Here is a 24,129-nt window from a genome sequence, read left to right on the forward strand (position 1 = left end):
CATAGCCTGAGGCAACGCCATGATTGGAGGAAGCCGGATTCGTCATTTTGGACCCGCGAATAGGGCTTGCCACAAGCGGAGGAAGCGCTGCAGTGGCTGCCAGGATTAAAAGTTAAGTATTTGATGAAAACGAGTGAAATGTAAATTTTTATGAATTAAAGTGCCCTTGTTTTTAATAGGATTATTAAAAACCGGGCACCGATTCATTTAAATTGACATTCACTTTAAGGGGGTATTAACTAGTAATTATTACAGTATATGTAGTTACTACATAGCTCCATGGTATCAAACTGCTGCGAGTCAGGTAACATGTATATCCCTCTTCTTCAGAAGTCTCACCATACAGCTTGTCAGAGATCCCAGTAACTGGTGCTGGCAAAGTTCCTCAAATCAATATTTGCTTATAAATTTGCTATGTACCACTACCCCGGCCATGGGCAATGAGACTACAGCTCAGTACAACAATGGAGGGGGGAACCACACCAACCACTGGCGCAAGAGGTTGAGTAAGGGGCCATGGGTCTCCCACCACTATACATATCAGTTATAAGCTGCCAGCAATAAACAATGAGGTAAAGGTATATATATCTAACATTGAAACATATTAAACCACCAGAAGCAAGAAACAAAAAAAATAAAATAAAAGTAGCTTTGTATATGCACAATGGTAATGTGTCTAGATAAATTATCTACTGTCCTTATTAAGGTATTGTATCTTCTTCATTTGCGGGGGATTAACTTAAGTGTGATGTATAGTATAAGCAGCTTCATGTTATTGAAGGGCTTCTCCGTCTGTGGTAGTAAGATTTTTCACTAATGTAATAGTAATGGAGACTAATAGCGCTGTGGGATGAGTATCAATCGTCTCCGGATATGTGAAACCAGGAGAAGTGCACAGCAGGGTAGAGTCAAACAGGATGGCATAGTGTTAGTTGAGATCTAATTAGGAGGGTATACCAAAGGCAATGAACAAGACAAATACACAATATGTGGAGCTCTGTGAAGAGACAATAGCTGAATACATGTTGCAATGTTTTAAAGGGAGATTAACCCAGCTACCATATATAATATCAATATTCTAATAGGTTAGTAGGACTGACTACCTTGAGCTAAAAGGGATATTGACAGCATAGAATCGGTACTTATTGAAGGTGGGTCTGGCAAATAATAACAATTAGAATAATACAAACAACGTGTAGTAACATATAACTTACAAAGTAATATTAGAATGCTGGGTACAAACAAGGCAAGCTCACAAAAACGTATATAGTTCAGCAATGATGCAAAGTGCTCTGTAGGTTTATCCAACGCCGCAGTGTCTCAGCTGCTGCATTAAACATTTTGAAAGGATTGCATTCCGAGATTCTTGTGAGCCAGGAAAGTTCAGTAAACCAGCTACAAATAAGGACACATCATCTGTAATCAGACCCTTTCCGCCCCCAGTAATATCGTTTTTTAACTAACAATTTGTGAACACCACAATTGGTACAATCACCCAGACTGGGACCACTGAGTTTCACAGCTAATTCCCTCTGTACTGGAGTTTACTTACACCATATGCCCCAAACCATAAAAACATTTTATTTGTTAAAAAAAAAAATCAGGGTAGGACATAAAATGAATAAAGCAACGCGTTTCTCTGCACCTTTATCCGGCCATTTCATCAGGCTCTATGAATTGTGTTTTTTCTACTAATGCTCATTAGCTTATAAGTACTTCTTAATACTCCTCAATGAGAATTAGCATGAAGTACGTATCAACCAATGAAATTAAAACAAAGCACCCATCAGCCCATCAATAATAGTGGGAGTGTCTGTCAGAAAATAAGGATTAGTAAGTACACAGCTGATAAATCTGTTAGTAAGCTGATACATCTGTATTCATTTTAATTAAAATTTAAAAAGCAATTAGTGCACATTTTTTTCAGGCAAAATTTTTTAAAATGTTGTTCTTTCATATAAACAACAGAACATTTTTGAGTACAATGCTCCTTTAAAATATTCAAAGGACTGATAACTTTACAATCACCATATATGACAAGTTAACTACACAATAGCTTTCAAAGCCACATCATTCTAACAAAAGCCACATAAATATATCACCACAGTCTGTGAGTTTCTACTGTTTTCATTTTGTCCTCCTCAGAACAAAGATTCCTTTAGAGAAATACTGACAGAAGCAATAATAAGATAAGGGAAATTACATAAAGGCTGGAACATAATGCAACATGTAATGCTTTTCTATTTATTTGATCTTACCGTAGGTAAAATACTCGATTTCAGGAGGAAGTGTGACCAAGGAAAGGTCACTTTCTTGAATGTATTTGTCCACATACTGCTGCGCTTTGGTGGCTTGCAGGAAGGCCAGCAATCTGGCTGTGAAAGCTGCTATAAAAATGGAGAGCATCCCAAAATCCAGTACATTCCACAGCTGCAGTATATATTCTCTGGGTCCTTCCAGCCATAGCTCCTTACACTCAGACCACATCATTCCTGTCAGCAAACAGAACATTACAGCATCACTATTATTATATGAACAACTTTATAAAGATGTATAAAAGTGTTTAGCAACTTTACAGATTTTCATGTCTTTCAGTGGGTTACTATTTTTAATCCTAGTCATGATGAAAGTGATAAAGCAATATTTTAATGCAAGATCTAAATCATTAGAGTGTGTAAAGTTTCAGTCACTGACCCTAGCTTACTATAAATAAATAAATGCAGATTCTTATTCAGGCAGGATCATTAGGCAGCAAACAAGGATAAAACAATTACCAGAAGTCAGGTCAGCACAAGCAGGATCATAGATAAAGATAATATTGACTCTAAGGAGTAGATTTATCAACCCCTTTAGCAGGCGTTGCTTGCCTATGACTGCAGGTTCTCACAAGAGAACCTGCCCTCCGTATTTATAGGGACAGTCTACACCAGAATTTGTATTGTTTTAAAAGATAGATAATCCTTTAATTACCCATTTCCCAGTTTTGCATAACCAACACAGTTATAATAATATACTTTTAACCTCTGTGATTATCTTGTATCTAAGCCTCTGCAAACTGCCCCTTTTTTCAGTTCTTTTGACAGACTTGCAGTCTAGACAATCAGTGCCTGCTCACAGATTACTTCACGTGCACGAGCACAGTGTTATCTATATGAAATATGTGAACTAACACCCTCTAGTGAAAAACTGTTAAAATGCAATCTGAAAGAGGTGGGCTTCAAGGTCTAAGAAATTAGCATATGAACCTCCTAGGTTAAGCTTTCAACTAAGAATACCAAGAGAACAAAGCAACATTGGTGATAAAAGTAAATTGGAAAATTGTTTAAAATTACATGCTCTATTTGAATCATGAAAGTTTATTTTGGCCTAGACTGTCCCTTTAACAAGCAGCTGTCATCAGACCGCTACTTCTTTACCCTTTTACCACCTCTTAGGTGGCGAATTTCAATTTCCCCAGTCTCATCCGACTGGGGAGATTGACCGCTCCTGCCCGTGCATGATTGGCTGTGCGCGGGCAGGGGGCGGCGTTGTACACGAGCGCAAAATAGCACTTGTGTGAAATGCTGAATTCCGGCAGCAGAATTCAGCCCGCCAGAGGCGAGCTGTGCCTCAGCTTGATAAATCGACCTTTAAATCTCTACCTGGCAATTATTGCTCTACTCTTAAAGGTACAATACACAGTAATATATATATATATATATATATATATATATATATAAAATATAGAGAAAATAACTCATTGTGTAGACTATTTACAAATCTAAACAAGTCAGAAGACTTGCTTTTAACCCAGAAACTCTCTGACTACACTGTTTTCAATGCAGAAAAGGAAACTGGGTAACCCAGATTCCTTTGCTGCATTGAAAACAGTGTAGTCAGAGAGTTTCTGGGTTAAAAGCAAGTCTTCTGACTTGTTTAGATTTGTAAATAGTTTACACAATGAGTTATTTTCTCTATATTTTGTATTTAGAGGAGGATTTTAAACTCACTTTTCGCCTCCCCATCATTTTAATTGTTGTTTTATATATATATATATATATATATATATACACTGTATATAGCATTTTACTACTTTACTGTAGTTGTTTATGTATCTCTTGTTGCTTTAAATTGTTTGTATTCCAGAATGGCTCCTTGCTCAGCAAACTGAGCTATGAATTCTATAATAAATCCCATAAGAAAAAGAAACTAGATCTCAAAATCCCTACTGCAAACATAGAACTCAACTAAAATAGGAATACTTACTGGAGACTGCTGTTCAAAAGAAAAAACACTATAAAATCATACTAAGGAATGGATATTTTAAGCACCATTGGTAACAATAAATATAAAAATAACAATAAATACAATTAAAACATAATATCAAACCTTTAATATGTAAAGTAATGTTTTAAAATGTTGCAAAAAATAAATTATTTTTATAATAATAAGGCACAATTACATAAGTAAAGTCTTGCTTGGGAGATGCAAACATTCCTCCTGGCTTAAAATAAAGTTTTTTTTCTTCTTAAATGGAAAGAGTCATCAACTGCATTCATTACTTTTGGGAAATAAGAATCTGGCCACCAGGAGGAGGCAAATACACCCCAGCCAAAGGCTTAAATACTCCTCCCACTCCCCTCATCCCCCAGTCATTCTTTGCCTTTCGTCCCAGGAGGTTGTCAGAGAAGTGTCTTTTATTTGTTTTTGTTTCCTTTGGGAACCTTCTGGGATTGATACTCTTTATTAATTCTTTGGAAGTTGTTTTGGACATGTTAGTCCTATGTTAAAAACGTCTGTTTTCTGTTTTTTCCCCTATGAGTTAGAATTTATGCAGCCTGCTGGTTAGGACCCTAGGTGCAGGCTGGTCCTGTCGGGTTCGTTCATTCTTGCGGCTGTTCAGACACGTGGCGCTGTTCTGCTCGGCTGGTTCGGAAGAAGAGCCGAGTGCTCAGGTTATCATTGTTTTTCATGTTCCACTAAGCATTCGAGTTGACCTGTTGGTCCGTGAGGCAGGAAGGATTATTTCAGTCCTTATAGCCTTCAGTCATAGATGAGCTTCCCACTGCATTACTCTGACATCTGATTTTATCAGATCCTAGAGTTTCCTCCCCCATGTGGTGGAGGGCTTAACTCCCCTTACCGCAGTTGAGCGGTTTTGCCTTCATTTTTAGGCATCTGGATTTGTCCTTTTGGGCTTGATCCAACAGCTTGTACAGGATAGCTTTCTAGCATGCAGAAGGCTTGCAGTTTGAAACCAGTTGTAGCTCTTGACACCTTGCAGGTGTACCCGTAAGCTGTTTATAGTGTATCTAGATGCAGCTCTAACTCTTTGACGTGTACTGTCTGTCTGAGTTATAAGAGACCTTTGGGTCTTCTTCCATTGTCTCCGGGTGGGTTGGATCTCCTTTTCGGGATCTGTGTTTCTGGGTGATGGTTGTTCCCTGCGGGGACTTTCTTTGGCTCAGGATTTTCCAGAGCTGGGTAGGCTTAGTGCCTTTCTCCTCCATTTGTCCTCTGCTTGTGCGGAGGTAATAAGGAGACTAGTCCTGCTAGTAGGATTTATTTTACCTCGAGATATCCCTTTGTTGTCCTGAGGCTTTGAGAAGTATCTTCATATGACTTCTAGCCTTGCTCCTTGGAGCATTGGACTTTAGCTAGAGGTGGCTCCTTCCTTTGTTCAGGGCTTTCGAGTTGGAGGTGGCAAGGTGGAATTGGTTTCCCCTGGGGTCTTGCTGGCTCCAAGTCAGACTTGTTGGGCCTTTATTTTGATAGATCCTTAGGTCTATGGCCTTGTTGTCTGTTTTCAGAGTCGGTTTGTACTTGTGCTCTGTGGGGATGGCTGTGCTATCCTTATGCTCGTTCCTGTACCTGTTTCGGGATTCTTTTGTTCCCCTGTCTTGTTGTTGTTGTTTCTGAGGCTGTCAGAGGCAAGGGTTGGAAAAGTATGTGTTTGTTTGCTTTGAATGTGTATAAACACTCACATACGGCAGTGATTTTTAGTTTGTATTTTACTATTAGATACGTTAATTTGATTTTGATGAGCGCAGCGTATTTTCGCATACACAGTTGTTCTTTAATCACATCTATACTATAATTGCGTTTGTAATGTCCGTCTCCATTGGCAGTTGTGCACGCATCTTCAAAGAACAGCACGCAATAAATATGAAAAAAATACCTAACCACCCCGCAATAAGTATTAAAAAAAATTAACCGCCCGCAATAAGTATTTAAAAAAATAAACCCTAATCTAAAAAAACAACCCCCCCCAAAAAATTTCAAAAAACCTAACACTAAAGCTCCCAAATAGGTACTCACGGTTTTAGAAGTCCAGCCGAGAAGGTATTCTTCCAGGCGGTTCCAACATCTTCATCCACAGCGAAGCAGTGCGGATCGGAGGTCCGGAACAATCTTCCCAGAGATTCTTCCAATCTTCCCATCTAATCCTATTGACTGTTTTGAAAAATTCAGCCAAAAGGAATGCAAGATACCTCAAATTGATTGCGGCACCTTGCATTTAATATTCAGTATACCACGGGCATTGGATAAAGAGGAGCCTCCATGTCGCCGAGGACCGCCAACTGAGGACGGCGCCACAGATGACCACTGCCGAGGATCGCCACATCTGGAAAGACCGCTCCGTACCTCCGCTCCGTGCCGCCTTCGGTGTGGATGAAGATGATGGACCCACCTGGAAGAAGAACTTCTCCGCAGTACTTCTGAAACCGTTAGTACCTATTTGGGGCTTTAGCGTTAGGTTTGTTTAACATTTTTTGGTGGGTTTTGTTTTTTTAGATTACGTTTTTTTTAGGGCAAATTTCAAAAGAGTTGAATGCCCTTTTAAGGGCAGTGAAAAAGAGCTGAATACCCTTTCCACGGCAATGCCCATACAAATGACGCTTTAGGGGCAATAGGTAGTTTAGGTTTATTAGTGTTAGGTTTTTTTTTTATTTTGGGGAGTTTGGTGGGTGGGGGGTTTTACTGTTAGGGGGTCTTTGTTTATTTTTAATGTAAAAGAGCTGTTAAACTTAGGACAATGCCCTACAAAAAGCCCTTTTAAGGGCTATTGGTAGTTTAGTATTAGATTAGGGGGTGTTTTTATTTTGGGGGTATTTTTTTTAGGGGTATTAGTGTAGGTTTAATTTTATTATTTTGATAGCTTTGTTTATTTTTTTCTGTTTTTTTATTTTTTGTAGCTTGGGGGGTTGTATTTTCAACACATAGACTGTTCTCTAGGCAGGCTTATCGACTAGTATTAAATAAATAAAATCTATAGTGATGGTTTAAGGGGATAATAAAATATGATTAAATAATAAATTAATATATGTATACATCTTATTTAATGTACTAAGGGGAAATAAAACATGATTAAATCTAAATATATAATTATTGAATCAATGGGAAAATAAAATATTGCTGGATATACAAATACATCTATGCCTAAATTAATGCTTGTTAAGACTGGGTCAGACATTTACAGATAACAACCAAGAGTAAAGATGATTTACTTGTATCATCCTTCTATCTATCTATCTATCTATCTATCTATCTATCTATCTATCTATCTACATATCTACCTATCTATATATTTATCTATATGTGTGTATATATATATATATATATATATACAGTATATATACGTATATCTGAATATCTATCTATCTATCTATCTTTATATCAGTACAGTATATACGTATATCTGAATATTTATTTATCTATCTATCTATCTATCTATCTATCTATCTGCATATCTACCTACCTATATATTTATCTATCTGTATATATCTATATCTATCTGAATATCTATCTATCTACCTACCCAGGATTGTCTCTATAAAATGATTTCCTTATGTGTAATCAAGGTATTCCTGTTAGTTTAGACAACACAATATGACAAAAAGGTGCATGTTGGCTTTAAATGCATCAATTTGACAGTTTTGTTTCTTTTCTATTCAGACACAATACAATATATCTGGTGTTTTGACACAAAATATATTGCTGCATTTCATTCTGAATTTCAGTGCTTTCTCATGTCTTTCTTGATGATTTGTGGCAGTTTAATTTTCACATATGCCTATTTGTCTTCATATGTTTGTACATTTTTCTGACACAATACACCATAGTACAATGCACTGTTTAAAAGGACATTAAACACAAAGTTGAATCTCCCATAAATTAATTTAATTACATTAATAAAAAATGAAACAATATAGCAAAATAGTCATTTATTTTTCTTGCTTTTGCTGAAAAATGCCATGCTTTTTTTAAAAAAACTGCACTAGTCCCATGATCCACCGGTAAAATTATTTAACCCAGGTATGCTGCAAAGAAATGCAAATTGCCTGCACCAGCTGCACACTACGCAGTGATTACTTAGAAGAGTAACACACTCAATTACATCTAGCCCAAACTGGTCCACAGTTTTTGCAATTTAGCACTTAATTACTGATATACATTATGGGCCAGATTACAAGAGGAGTGCTAATTAACGCTCCCACTTGAGCGTCAATTGTGCTAGAAGTAAGTTTTTTGTACGTAATGGGTTGCGTCAGTAATATTATGAGTTGAAAGTAAACTGTTTTCTCTTGCGCTCTAACCCTACGAGGGCAAAAAGCCAAACTTAACCCCTTAGTAACCAGACCATTTTTAAATTTTCTTACCCATAAGGACCAGGACGATTTTTACATTTCTGCGGTGTTTGTGTTTAGCTGTAACTTTCCTCTTACTCATTTACTGCAACCACACATATTAAATACCGTAATGCGATCAAATAATAAAAAAGTTAACCTTTTCACTAACTTTTTCACAAACTTTAGCTTGTGCAATTATGGCACAAATGGTAGTAAATGCTTCTCTGGGATCCCCTTTGTTCAGAAATAGCAGACATATATGGCTTTGGCATTGCTTTTTGGTAATTAGAAGGCCTCTAAATGCCCCCCCGCATCCTTGCATGCTCCAGGAAACAGAGGGGACAGGATCCAGATATACACCAATGATTGGCCACCCAGCCACCTCCCTACTATGGCTCCCACCCACCAACAATTGGCACCATCGCTGGCCGATGCAGAGAGGGCCACAGAGTGGCTCACTCTGCATCGGATGCCTAAAACTTTTTATTGCAGGATGCCTCAATATCGAGGCATCACTGCAATAACATGAAAGCGACTTGAAAACCCTTTGTCATTCATTAATTGACAGTTTTTGTAGGTCCTTGGTCCTTAAGGGGTTAAAATATTGCTTGTGCTTTACATATTCCCTCATAGAAGTCAATGGAGAAAAAAATAAAAACACCCACGCTCCCACAAACCCGACCGTATAGGGGCCGATGTAACATGTTGCAAATGCAGCTGTTTCCACACGAGCCTTCAGGTTTGCCGGAGACATAAGTTAAGTTAAGGAATATCTATGTATAAATGCATAATAGAACATATTCAGCTATGTGCAGAACATTGTAATGTGAAAAAATTACAGTAAACACATAGTTAAATCCTTTATTAAATATGAATATTGCATAACTATCGCCTAGATTATGAGTTGCTAACTTGCACTTTATTCTCACCGCTCACTTACCTGCAGCGCTGGTATTACAGGTTTTAACAAACCCGGCGTTAACAGGCAATAAGTGAGCGTAGAGCAAAATTTAGCTCCATACCGCACTCCAATACCAGCGCTGCTTAAGTCAGCGGCGAGCTGGTTGTACGTGCTCGTGCACGATTTCCCCATAGATATCAATGGGGAGAGCCGGCTAAGAAAAAGTCTAACACCTGTAAAAAAGCAGCATTTAGCTCAGTAACGCAGCCCCATTGATTCCTATGGGGAAACTAAAGTTATGTTTACACCTAACACCCTAACATGAACCTGAGTCTAAACACCCCTAATCTTACACTTATTAACCCCTAATCTGCCGCCCCGGACATCGCCGACACCTACATTATACTTATTAACCCCTAATCTGCCACTCCTGACATCGCCGCCACTATAATAAACATATTAACCCCTAAACTGCTGCACCCCGCCTCGCAAACATTAGTTAAATATTATTAACCCCTAATCTGCCGCCCCAACGTCGTTGCCACTATACTAAATGTATTAACTCCTAAACCTAAGTCTAACCCTAACCATAAAACCCCCTAACTTAAATATAATTTAAATAAATCTAAATAAAACCTACTATTATTACCTAAATTATTCCTATGTAAAACTAAATACTTAACTATAAAATAAACCCTAAGCTAGCTACAATATAACTAATAGTTACATTGTATCTAAGGTTTTATTTTTATTTTACAGGCAAGTTTGTATTTATTGTAACTAGGTAGAATAGTTATTAAATAGTTATTAACTATTTAATAACTGCCTAGCTAAAATAAATACAAATTTACCTGTAAAATAAAACCTAACCTAAGTTAGACTAACACCTAACCTAACCCTACAATTAAAGGGACAGTCTACACCAGAATTTTTATTGTTTTAAAAGATAGATAATCCCTTTATTACCTATTCCCCAGTTTTGCATAACCAACACAGTTATAATAATATACTTTTAACCTCTGTGATTATCTTGTGTCTAAGCCTCTGCAAACTGCCCCTTTATTTCAGTTCTTTTGACAGACTTGCAGTCTAGCCAATCAGTGCCTGCTCCCAGATAACTTCACGTGCACGAGCACAGTGTTTTCTATATGAAATACGTGAACTAACACCCTCTAGTGGTGAAAAACTGTTAAAATGCAATCTGAAAAGAGGTGGCCTTCAAGGTCTAAGAAATTAGCATATGAACCTCCTAGGTTAAAGGGACAGTTTACTCAAAAATTTTCTCCCCTTTAATTTGTTCCCAATGATCCACTTTACCTGCTGGAGTGTATTAAATTGCTTACAAGTAGCTCCTTTACCCTTATATTGGCATTTGAAATTGTTAATTTAGCATGTGGTATCCCCACCTATTCTGAAAGTTTGTGGCCGCGCGTACCAGCTATAGATAAGCTTTGTAAACACAGCCAGCAGAAGAAATTACACTCCCAGTGTGATAAAGCAGAGATAAGGTAATAAAATGTTGATTTTCCATTGTTCTCTCAAAGTATTGGTGATTGTTTTAAGGACAGATATAAGATAAAGAAGCAGGTATATGTGCACAATGTGATACAGTAATGAGATCTGATTATACCTACAAGCTCAACCTATTTTATTAGGCTGTGGCTTCAAAACACAAAATCAGAGCTTTAATATACACAAATAAGCCTTAAAAGCTCATTTTCATACATTTTTTACTCTGCAGTTGGTAAAAAAAGCAATTGTAAACACATTAAGGGAAAAACCATTTTACAGTATACTGTCCCTTTAAGCTTTCAACTAAGAATACCAAGAGGACAAAGCAAAATTGGTGATAAAAGTAAATTGGAAAATTGTTTAAAATTACATGCTCTATCTGAATCATGAAAGTTTATTTTGGCCTAGACTGTCCCTTTAAATAAATTACCTAAATGAAATACAATTAAATAAATTAAATAAAATTAGCTAAATTACAAAAATCAGCCAATAGGATTGAGCTGGCATTCTATTGGCTGTTCCAATCAGCCAATAGAATGCAAGCTCAATCCTATTGGCTGATCGCATCAGCCAATAGGATTTTTTCGACCTTAATTCCGATTGACTGATAGAATTCTATCAGCCAATCGGAATCTAAGGGACGCCATCTTGGATGACGTCACTTAAAGGTACCTTCATTCAGCAAGAAGACGTCGGAAGAAGAGGATGCTCCGCGCCGGATGTCTTGAAGATGGAGCCACTCCACGTTGGAAGGATGAAGATAGAAGATGAAGATAGAAGATGCCGTCTGTGTGAAGACTTCTGCCCGTCTGGAGGACCACTTCTGCTGGCTTCGTTGAGGACATCTTGCCGCTTGGATGAAGACTTCTCCCGGTAAGTGAATCTTCGGGGGTTAGTGTTAGGATTTTTAAGGGTGTATTGGGTGGGTTTAATTTTTAGGTTAGGGCTTTGGGCAGCAATAGAGCTAAATGCCCTTTTAAGGGCAATACCCATACAAATGCCCTGCAAAAGGCCCTTTTTAGGGCTATTGATAGTTTAGTTTAGGCTAGGGTTTTTTTTTATTTTGGGTGGGCTTTTTTTTATTTTGATAGGGCTCTTAGAGTAGGTGTAATTAGATTAAAGATCTTGTGATTTGTTTTTTATTTTCTGTAATTTAGTGTTTGTTTTTTGTAATGTAGCTAATTGTATTTAATTTATTTAATTGTATTTCATTTAGGTAATTTATTTAATTGTAGGGTTAGGTGTTAGTGTAACTTAAGTTTAGAATAGTGGCGGCGACGTTGGGGATGGCAGATTAGGGGTTAATAAGCATAATGTAGGTGGTGGCAATGTTAGGGGAGGAAGATTAGGGGTTAATAATATTTAACTAGTGTTTGCGAGGCTGGAGTGCGGCGGTTTAGGAGTTAATATTTATTCTAGTGGCGGCGATGTCCGGAGCGGCAGATAAGGGGTTAATAATTTCATTTTAGTGTTTGCGATGTGGGAGGGCCTCGGTTTAGGGGTTAACAGGTAGTTTATGAGTGTTAGTGTACTTTTTAGCACTTTAGTTATGAGTTTTATGCTACAGCTTTGTACCATAAAACTACATTTAAAATGCATTAGGAATCTTGGAGGTAGAGGGTGTACCGCTCACTTTTTGGCCTCCCAGGACGAACTCGTAATACTGGCGCTATGCAAGTCCCATTGAAAAAAGACTTTACGAAATTTACGTAAGTTGATTTGCGTTAAGGCCAAAAAAGTGTGCAGTGCCCCTAAACCTGCAAGACTCGTAATACCAGTGGGCATAAAAAAGCAGCGTTAGGACCTGTTAATGCTGCTTTTTAAGCTTACCGCAAAACTCGTAATCTGAGTAGAAACAGTAGTAGGATAGAGAAACTATCCAACAGAAAGTATACACTAAATAGCACTCCAAAGTCCTGATAATGTTAAGGCACTATAAGAAATTGCATCTCATTTTGAGTGAGTAAGGGGGTAAGATAGAATAAAAATAAAATATAACTTTTAATGATAATGTTAAAAACAACCTAAACATACAAAATACATACAATTAAAACTACGGATTGGAGGATGATCAGCATGAAGATAAAAGTGTGTGCTAGATGAGTAGCAACACTGGGGTCCTAGTAATAGACTGCCAATAATGAATATATGCAAATTAAATTCAAAGTCAGTACAGGATAACACTGAGTTTCTCAGCTGCTATAGTGTATTGTCTGGGAGATGATAAGACTTGACTTGAGTAAGCACAGTGAGTTAAGTGCCAAGATAAAATAGGTACCAGTTCACTAGTTAAATCCAAATTAAGTTATCTATTAACTTAAAACACGTGAGTATCATACGATTATACGAACATAAAAGTATATTTGGGTTCAAGAAATATACACTTAATATTAATACTATCGTGGCTGGTAATGAATATAGAGCCTATGACTAAAGAGATAGAGTCAGAAGGCAACAAATAGATGCAGAAGTAAATGTTAAGGCTGGGTTAAACCCTGATATGGCTACTGCATACGTTATGTAGTTCAGCTATTGGTTAGGATTATGCCAATCATATCAAACCTATGTGTTTTAGGTAGCGTTTTGGAGGCACGATTAGTATAACCTTATTTTTCATGGTCCTTCTTAAATAATTTGCCATTGGGCATTTATCTGCTATACTCTATACAGGCTATTAGCTCACAAGTTACCCGGCTGCAGCATAACTTGCTTACATGCTTTGCTAAAACGGGAGCTTTGCTATACAGGCTATGTAAGTGACACAACCATTAGCGTGGAAGTTACCCGGCTGTAGCATAACCTGCTTACAATCTTTGCTAAGACGGGAAAGCTAGAGGAGATTTTAACCTCTCAGATGCCGACTTTCTCGGTGAACTAATAAACGCTCACATTTCATTCCTGTGTACAGTTGTTATTACATTGCTCCTAATATATGTTATGATAATTTTAATATAATAACTAACGATTGCTGTTATTGGTCAATCTAGACCCTAACGACATTGCTCAGCAGAACCCTTTCAGCACGGCTCACTACCTAGTAGTTTTTCGTGGAGCTGCAATAATATTGATACACTTAATAAAAATTTGCCACAGTAATGCAAACAATGCTGAAATTAAATTGTGTTGTTCAAAAGTAGACTGTCTACGTATAACAGTTCAAAGCACATATTTAAAACCAATTTAACATTCATTTGGCGAGTTCATGTCAGTTTTGCTTTCTATACAGTTAGGGGTTTAAAGTAATCTCAATGCATGTTATTTCAATACTGACAAGTACTAAACCGCATAGATCAAGCCACACCAGTGCCTATGTATGCCAGTAACTTATAAGGCAAATACATTGTTAATTATTCAGCGAGTAAATAAGGAGCTGCAGTTTTACTAGCAATATCGCGAAACCATATGCAAATTATATTAATACTGAGCTGCTTAGATTATAACATCACCATTATCTATGATGGTCATATCTAGATTACCTTTCTTATATAGACCTAACAGCTGTATTGTGGAATTTATATCATTCGTGCTTACTGGAATGATGACAAGCATCTAGCTACATATAGACAGTTATATTACTATTGGTTTATCTTTCAACCAATACTGGTATGCCCTTATAAATAATAAGCAGTAGCATCTGCTGTCTTTTATTTTATTTGCTTGTTCACAAGTGAATTCTCAAACTAACTTTTGTGAGAGACTCACCACGTAGGTTTCACATAAACAAATAGCATTATACCAACTTAGGTTTGATATGATTGGCAAAATCCTAACCAATAGCTGAAGTTAGCTACATAACGTATGCAGTAGCCATATCAGGGTTTAACCCAGCCTTAACATTTACTTCTGCATCTATTTGTTGCCTTCTAACTCTATCTCTTTAAACATAGGCTCTATATTCATTACCAGCCACGATAGTATTAATATTAAGTGTCTATTTCTTGAACCCAATATACTTTTATGTACGTATAATCGTATGATACTCACGTGTTTTAAGTTAATAGATAACTTAATTTGGATTTAACTAGTGAACTGGTACCTATTTTATCTTGGCACTTAACTCACTGTGCTTACTCTGTCAAGTCTTATCATCTCCCAGACTATAGCAGCTGAGAAACTCAGTGTTATCCTGTACTGACTTTGAATTTAATTTGCATATATTCATTATTGGCAGTCTATTACTAGGACCTCAGTGTTGCTACTCATCTAGCACACACTTTTATCTTCATGCTGATCATCCTCCAATCCGTAGTTTTAATTGTATGTATTTTGTATATTTAGGTTGTTTTTAACATTATCATTAAAAGTTATATTTTATTTTTATTCTATCTTACCCCCTTACTCACTCAAAATGAGATGCAATTTCTTATAGTGCCTTAACATTATCAGGACTTTGGAGTTCTATTTTGTGTTTACTTTCTGTTGGATAGTTTCTCTATCCTACTACTGTTTCTACTCAGTACCTGTTTTATACACAGCACCACCCTAGGAACTCATTGGCATTTAAATTGAGTATCCTCTTATGAGGCAATAGTCCGCCTGAATACACAGTAGTGCCATTAGTTTCTCTTTCCTTGGTCTCCAAAACTCGTAATCTAGCCGTATGCTTTTTCATCTACTTAACTGCAAAGGGCTCCAATGCACTTATATCTATGTCTATATATATGTATATATATATATATATATATATATATATATATATATATATATATATATATATATGTGTGTGTGTGTGTGTACATATATATTTATGTGTTTTCTATGTGTATTTATGGCTGTAAATATATAGATATACACATATAAATAATTATGTACACATATATAGACACATATTTATATATATATATATATGTATATACATTTATATATCTTTAGACATGCAAATGTATGTATCTCTATGTTAAAATCCTTTGCCTGCCTTTTTTCTAACACCTGATATCTCATATCTTTGAGCCTTTATAACTTTAGTTTGCAATATTTTTTTTAAATAATTTTTATTTGATAGTGTTATTATGAGGGTAACTGTACTTTGTATTTTATTTTTGATGTGTTTTGTGCAACGTTTTAGTTTAGGAAAACAGTTAACCAGAGCTCTAAAGTCACGGTAATCATTTTAGTGTAAACTTACTTTCAACTCGTAATGCGAGCGATAAGGCAGACAAGAGCAAACATCAACGATAAAGCCCCTATCAATCGTGTGCAAACGTTTGCATTCCACTAGTAATATGGCCCTCTATACACTATGCATACAAATAACTAATTTACCTTTAAAGAAAGTGTATAAATGTTAATGGGTAAATAATTCCCCAGCTTCAAAGCTTTTTTTTTTAAGTATTAAACGTTTAGTACATATAAACAAGAAACTTATATCATCTTGCTTATAATGGTAGGACTGTGACTCGGGAACAGGGCCGGACTGGGAATAAAAAGCAGCCCTGGAAAAATATGAAGACCGGCCCTATTTTCCGTTGAGTCGGTAGAATGCACATGCCCCATTTTTCTCAAAGGGGATTTCTGGGATACTCCTACCCCAATAATTTTTTCAGAATTAAAGGGACAGTCTAGTCCAAAATAAACTTTCATGATTCAGATAGAGAACATAATTTTAAACAATTTTCCAATTGACTTTTATCACCATTTTTGCTTTGTTCTCTTGGTATTCTTAGATGAAAGCTAAACCTAGCAGGTTCATATGCTAATGTCTAAGCCCTTGAAGGCCGCCTCTTCTCTCAGGGCATTTTGACAGTTTTTCACCACTGGAGGGTGTTAGTTCATGTGTGTCATATAGATAACACTGTGCTCATGCACGTGGAGTTCCAGTGAGCTAGCTCTGATTGGCTAAAATGGATGACTGTCAAAAGAACTGAAATAAGGGGGCAGTTTGCAGAGGTAAATCACAGAAGTAAAAAGTGTATTTATATAACTGTGTTGGTTATGCAAAACTATGGAATGGGTAATAAAGGGATTATCTATCTTTTTAAACAATAAAAATTCTGGTGTAGACTGTCCCTTTAAATTATATTACTTTGATATCACTCCTGTATTGCTCATTGCTATAGCACCTTTTGTACTGATAAAAGGTCGAAAAAAACAGCCAGGATGTATACTGTTCAATTTATTTTTTCATTTTAGATAAACTACAGTTTTGAGCGCTAAACAATAATAAAACTGATGAATGTTTTATTTATAAAGAGAATCATCATGTGTGTACAGATATTAGTTAACAGAGCAAATTCTGTTTAAACTTGGTAAGGCAATCATTGAATGTTGGGATATAAAAAATTCATAAGGATTTCACACCAAGGACCTATGAAGTTATTATTCTACACGTGTAGCAGCATAAGCGTCTGATATTTCTTCGCACTTTCTGCAGTTTAGATATATGGCCTTGAGATTCTTTTCTGCTTCAGGTTATAATAATTTTGAAGCCAATTTTTACAATCCACAAGAGCAACAAATGCAAACTGATTTATTAGCACTGTTACCGCACCCAAGTTATTAGTCTTAAAGGTACATTAAAGGAACACTATAGTCAAAATTAAACTTCCATGATTCGGATAGAACATGCAATTTTAAACACCTTTCCAGTTCAATTATATTATTAAAACGTTTTATATACACACCATCCCCTAATGAGCATGTGCAATAATTCATAGTATATATATATTATACATTTTGTGATTGGTTGATGGCTGTCATATGAGGCAGGGGTAAAGAAAATAGAGCTAACATTGAAATTTCTCTGAAAAAAATTCTACTATTCGTTTGAAGTTTTTTTGCATTGTCTTTTTATTGTGCATTTATTGATTACTAGGCAATAAGCCTATGTTTAAAAACTACAACTCCCAAGCTAAAGTTACAAACAAACAAAAATAAAAAAAAGGTATCCAAAATAAAAATTTAAACAAACTAATACCCCTATAAAAATAAAAAATCCCCCCAAAATAAAAACACCCCCTAATCTAATACTAAACTACCAATAGCCCTTAAAAGGGCCTTTTGTAGGGCATTGCCCTAAGTTAGTCAAAAGGGTGTGTAAGCTGTTGCTAAGCTAAACCAGAATGGCCTATCTCCTAATTGCACTCCTCACAAAACATGCAATCAATTCTAACAGCAGAAAAAACAAGGTTGGAGAAGGCGCCAAAAGGCTATCTGGTGGTGAATATTTATAAAATTATTTTAATTAAATGTGCTTCAAAAAATAAGGGGTATGAATCAAAATTGTCTATGACCATATAAATATAAAGATGTGACTTAACATGTGATATACACTTGCGTGGTAAGAAGGTAGTCCACTAATTGAAAATGAATAAATAAATTCAATTTATTACTAAAATAGTGAAACTGCTAATACATTTCTAATACATTTCTAATAAAATAGTACTTTAAACATTGCTCTAAGTTCACGATATCAGCTGATAATACTTTTTAAAACTTTATAAAAAGAGAAGCATCAATCAATGTATGACAATTTAAAATTCAAAATCACAATAACCTATAGTACTACAAATACTAAACTGCTAAACAATAAATTCAATGACTAAAAGAGCTATTATGATCCCGGGTTAAGTAAACCTGTGTGTACGGCTATATTTTCTAGTAAGTAGATTCAGGTAAGCACTGTGTGCTAATAACGATGGATAGTCTTTTGATAAAGGAGAAATAGAATTTAGCACATTGTTCCTTAAAATACAGTTCAAGTAGGTAGCTACGAGTCTTCACCCCCAATTTTGAGGGTCTTTTCTATAACACAGTCAGTGATAGGCACTCACCCGGAGCTCCGATGTTTAGGGGCGGGCCTCTTTACTCTTCTCACCTGTGATAATCCTTTAGCCACTCGATAATATCTTCACGAAAATTGGGAAAACAGATGCTGCTTCAAAGTGTGCACACTTTCTTGAAAAGTGCTCCTACCGCTTTCGCTCAGTACCTGGGTCAGTTTAACTTGGTTCTGGCTATGCGGTCTTGGGAGCTAGTCGGGTCTGTATCCTTTCCAAAGTTAGCTGGATGCCGGTATGCTCTACGCGTTTCAGCTCGCCAGGGAGCCTTTATCAAGATACCTTCCTCCAGCTGTGATCCCTTTTTAAAGGGTTCCTTCATTAACCCTGTATGTGCTTAGGTAAACCAATTAGTGCTTCCGTTTGCTTTATTCACCTTACTTGTGCCTCAAGTCCTAAAAAAATATAGCCCTTTTCTACTACAGGTTTGTTATGGTTTATCAGTTTAGTGAAGATAACCCGGTCATTAAAACAATATACAATATACAAATGATCATGTTATCTTTAAATACTTTACTCGTGTAAACAATTAATAACCCCCTAAATCTATTACCTAATTTAATTATCACGGAACGCCACAACTTCATATCTATATAGACACTAAAACTTAATTATAAACAAAAAAATAAAATAAAATACCAAGACATTGGAAAAATTTAATAGAACTTAAAAAGTGGTTCCTACTTGGATTCGAGCTTACAACCCTTTACGCCTGAAGTCCGACCACCTAACCATTAGGCTATGTTGAATGTTTGCCTAAAATTACTTTCACATTAGTATTTGTCTTTTTAAATTCACAAATAAGTGGTCTCATCATTTATATTACACCAAATATCTTTTGGTTTAATATGTCTAGATTGAAGAAAATTCAATTGATATCAGCTTGTTGAAATTATTTGTGGGAGAAACCAGGAAGCACTAACTAGTGTCTATATGAGCTCATTTTCTGACCCCTACTATCTTTAAATTCTAAGTTGTTATAAAGAACCTCAGTGGCCAATAATCCATCTGAAATGCAAGTAAATTTATTCAAATTAAATGAGAAAGATGCACCTCTTGATTATATAAAGGCATTCAGGTCCATTTCGCTATTCAATCCCTTAGGGTGAAGGGTATCAAAATTATAAATAAATTCTGCCTCATGTCTAAGTAATTTCTTACCCATATTCCCTCTTCTACCATCCTGTACTATTTTTTTAATCCCCCAAAATTTTAGTGTTCCTGTGTTACCTTTGTGTACCTCTTTGAAATGTTTATATAGAATAGTGTCTTCTCTCTCGTGTTCTATTGCCAACAGATGTTCACGTATGCGGTCTTTCAATTTCCGTCCGGTTTGACCAAAGTACCTTAAGTTACAGTCACATTGTAACAGGTAGATAATATTTATATCGGTACATTTTATAATGTCCGTTATTTTAATAATTCTCCCATCTTTATCTGATTTAATCTGTTTCAGTTTCGTACTATGTTTGCAAGACTTGCATTGGTGGCAGGGGAAGAACCCCTCTATTTTGTTACCATCAAGTGTTCTATAGCCTCTCTTACAAATTTCATTCCCCCCTTTATATTCGCTCGGGGCTAATATTGTTTTTAGATTCCTGGCCTTTCTGTAAATAAATTTAGGGTTTCTTCCTAAATTTGGGCCTATTAAAGGGTCTTTCAATAAAAGATGCCAGTGTTTCCTAACTACCTTTTGGAATTGTTTGTGATGGGCAGAATAGGTGGTAATTAACGGTATGTCTAATGTTTCCTTTGACTCCCCCTCAAGAGGTTTTTCCTTTTTCCTTAATAGTTCCTCTCTATCCATCTTTTTCACTTCGTTCACTGTTTCTAGAATCTTATGGGTATCATAGCCCTTTTGTTCAAATCTCTTTATTAATACTTCTGATTGTTTCTCAAAATCCTCTAAATCCGTACAGTTCCTCCTTACACGCATCAATTGACCCTTTGGTATGTTCTTTTTCCACTGACTCAGATGGCAACTCTCGGAGTCAATGTAATTGTTAGAATCGACCTTTTTGAAAAAGGTCTTTGTTTTAATTTCGTTATTACTTATCTCAATTTCTATATCCAGATAATTAATTCTTTCTTTACTAAACTCATGCGTGAATTTTAAACCAAAGTTATTGGAATTGAGGTCATCTATGAAAATATCCAATAATTCTGTATCACCTTTCCAAACAAAGAATAAATCGTCAATGTACCGTCTATAGAGCACAAGGTTCGCACCCCATGGGGATCCTTCAATCAACTCTTTTTCAAAGACCCCCATGAATAAGTTTGCATAACTGGGTGCGAACCTTGTGCCCATAGCCGTACCCTTGACTTGTAAAAAATAGCTGCTCTCGAATTTGAAATAATTATTATTCAAGATAAATTTAATACATTGCAATAAAAAGTCTCTTTGTGTGCTGGTCATTTCACTGTCATGTCTCAAAAAATTCTCTACTGCTTGTATTCCTAAATTGTGCTCTATGTTAGTATAAAGCGAGCTAACATCACAGGTGACCAGCACAAAATTGGGTTCCCATTTAATCTCTCTTATTACTCTTAAAAAATGTGCAGAGTCTGACAAGTAAGAGGGGAGTGCTTTGACATAGTTTTGCAAGAAATAGTCAATATATTGGGACAAGTTTGACGTTATTGAATCAATGCCCGATATAATGGGGCGACCTGGTGGTTTATTCAAATCCTTGTGGATCTTTGGCACGAAGTAAAATATTGGGGTTCTGAAATTCTTAATTAGTAGGAAATCATATTCTGATTCTGTCACTAAATTAGTTAATCTTGCATCGTCAAGTAGTGTTTTTAGTCTACCCTGAAATATATCTCCTGGGTCACTAAGCAATTTTTTGTATGTTGTGGTATCATTCAGTAATCTGTAAGCTTCATCTTTATAATAAATACTGCTCATGATAACCACCCCGCCCCCTTTGTCGGCCTGTTTAATCACTACATCTGTCCTTGATTGTAAATCTCTTAATATTGTTTTTTCTTTTATGCTTAAATTCCACTTCAGATTTTTAGTTTGTTTAATGTCGATCCCCTCCAAATCCTGCTTTACCAGTTTCTCAAAGGATTCTATATAATTTCCTTTTTCTTGCGTTGGGAAAAACTGGGACTTGGGTCTAAAATTAGTGTGGATGTATTCGTTTTCATTCTCAGATTTCTTTGTGTCTTTAATAGGATTTTTTAAAAAATACTTTTTTAGGGTTAATTTTCTTACGAATTGATTAATATTTACATAGTGTTCAAATTTATTCAATTTACAGGTGGGAGCAAAAGAAAGCCCTCGTTTCAGAACGGACTCCTGGGTCGTAGTTAACTCTATGTTACTCAAATTAAAAATTCCGCTATTCTCAATTTCTAAATGAACTTTCGTGATATCTTTATTAGTATTAATGTCCTTTCCGCTATTCTCAGTTTCTACATGATCTTTTGTGGTATCTTTATTAATACTTATGTCCTTTACTCTTCTAATCCTTCCACCTCTTCTCCCTCTCTTCTTCTCTTCCCTTTCGGTGGGTCGTGATTTCTTTCCTGACTTCTTCCTAAAAAATTAGCCGAAGTACTTGCTCTTTGTGGTGACTGTTCAGCCGTACTTAATGTGTTAAATCTATTAAATGTTGGAACCCTCCAATTCTGTTGTGCCCTAAGTTAAACAGCTCTTTTACCTCTGAAAAATACTAAATCCCCCCTAACAGTAAACCCCCCCACATAAAAAAAACTAACACAAAAAAAAACTAAACTACCTATTGCCCATAAAGGGGCATTTGTACGGGCATTGTCCTTCAAATGGCATTCAGCTCTTTTACTGCCCTTAAAAGGGCAATCAGCTCTTTTTTCAATTGCCCAAATCCCTAATCTTAAAAATACCCCCCCTGCCAAAAAACGAACAAAAAAACTCTAACACTAAGCCCCAAATAGGTACTCACGGTTCCTGAAGTCCGGAGGAGAAGGTCTTCTTCCAGATGGATTCATCATCTTCTATCTTCATCCGGAGTGAAGGCAGCGCGGAGCAGAGGTGCAGAGCTGTGTTCCCGATGCCTGGTACCCCAGCGGCGGTCCTCAATGGCGGTGGTCCTCGGCGACGATCATCGGTGGCGGTGGCGGAGATGTTCCTCAGAGGCTCCACTTCATTCGATGTCCGTCATAGACTGAAGATTGAATGCAAGGTACCGCAATCAATGTGGGGGTACCTCGCATTCCTATTGGCTGAAATTTTGAAATCAGGCAATAGGATTAGAGCTACTGAGAGCCATTAGCTCTCATCCTATTGGCTGATTTTAAAATTTCAGCCAATAGGAAAGCAAGATACCCCAATAAATCTGGAGTACCTTGCATTCAATCTTTAGTTTGCGGTGGACGATCGCATGAAGAGGAGCCTCCTCGCCGCCGCCAAGGAGCCCCACATCTGGGAAGACCGCTCCATACCTCCGCTCCGTGCCGCATTCACTGTGGATGAAGATAGAAGATGATGGACCCGCCTGGAAGAAGACCTTCTCCACTGTGAGTACCTATTTAAGCCTTAGTGTAAGGTTTTTTTTTTTTTTTTTTTTATTTTATGATTGGGGATTTGGGTAATTGAAAAAGAGCTGAATGCCCTTTTAAGGGAAGTAAAAAAGCTGAATGCCCTTTTAAGGGCAATGCCAACACAAATGCCCTTTTAGGGGCAATGGGTAGTTTAGGTATTTTTAGTGTTAGTTTTTTTTATTTTGGGGGGTTTTACTGTTAGGGGGGACTTGGTTTATTTTTAATGTAAAAGAGCTGATTTCTTTAGGGCAATGCCCTACAAAAAGCCCTTTTAAGGGTTAATTGTATCTTATTCTTAGATTAGGGGGTGTTTTTATTTGGGGGGGCTTTTTTATTTTCATAATGATCAGGTTTAATTTTTTTTATTTTGGATAATGTGGTTTATTATTTTGTGTAATGTTAGACTTTTTTATTTTGTGTAATGTTAGACTTTTTTATTTTCTGTAATTTTAGATTAGTTTAAATTTAGTTTTCTTTATTTTTAAAGTAATGTTAGGTTTTTTATTTTAATTGTAATTTAGGATTATTTTAATTGATGTAATGGGGTTAATTTAGGGGGTGTTAGGTTAGGGGGTTAGTGATTAGATATTTGCGTTGTAGGGTTTGGTGGTTTAGGGGTTAATAGATTTATTATGCTAATTGCTATGTGGATTAATGGCGATTTAGGGTTTAACAGATTTATTAGGTTAATTAGTGATGTGGGTTAATGGCGGTTTAGGGGTTAATAATTTTATTAGGTAGTTGTTGTTTTTTTCTTAATACTTATTGCAAGCGGTTAGGTTTTTTTCTTAATACCTAT

General features: G+C 36.3%; 1 protein-coding gene across 1 annotated transcript in view; it reads right to left on the reverse strand.

Moving 5' to 3' along the window:
* TRPC3 (transient receptor potential cation channel subfamily C member 3) overlaps nucleotides 1-24,129 on the reverse strand; it is a 612,367-nt gene that overhangs the window by 210,711 nt on the left and 377,527 nt on the right. The window contains exon 7 of the mRNA XM_053703612.1: nucleotides 2,259-2,492. Within this exon, the coding sequence (XP_053559587.1) occupies nucleotides 2,259-2,492 (234 nt within the window). The remainder of the gene's footprint in view (nucleotides 1-2,258; nucleotides 2,493-24,129) is intronic.

The sequence above is a fragment of the Bombina bombina genome, chromosome 2, assembly GCF_027579735.1.
Source record: "Bombina bombina isolate aBomBom1 chromosome 2, aBomBom1.pri, whole genome shotgun sequence".
NCBI classification, from domain to species: domain Eukaryota; kingdom Metazoa; phylum Chordata; class Amphibia; order Anura; family Bombinatoridae; genus Bombina; species Bombina bombina.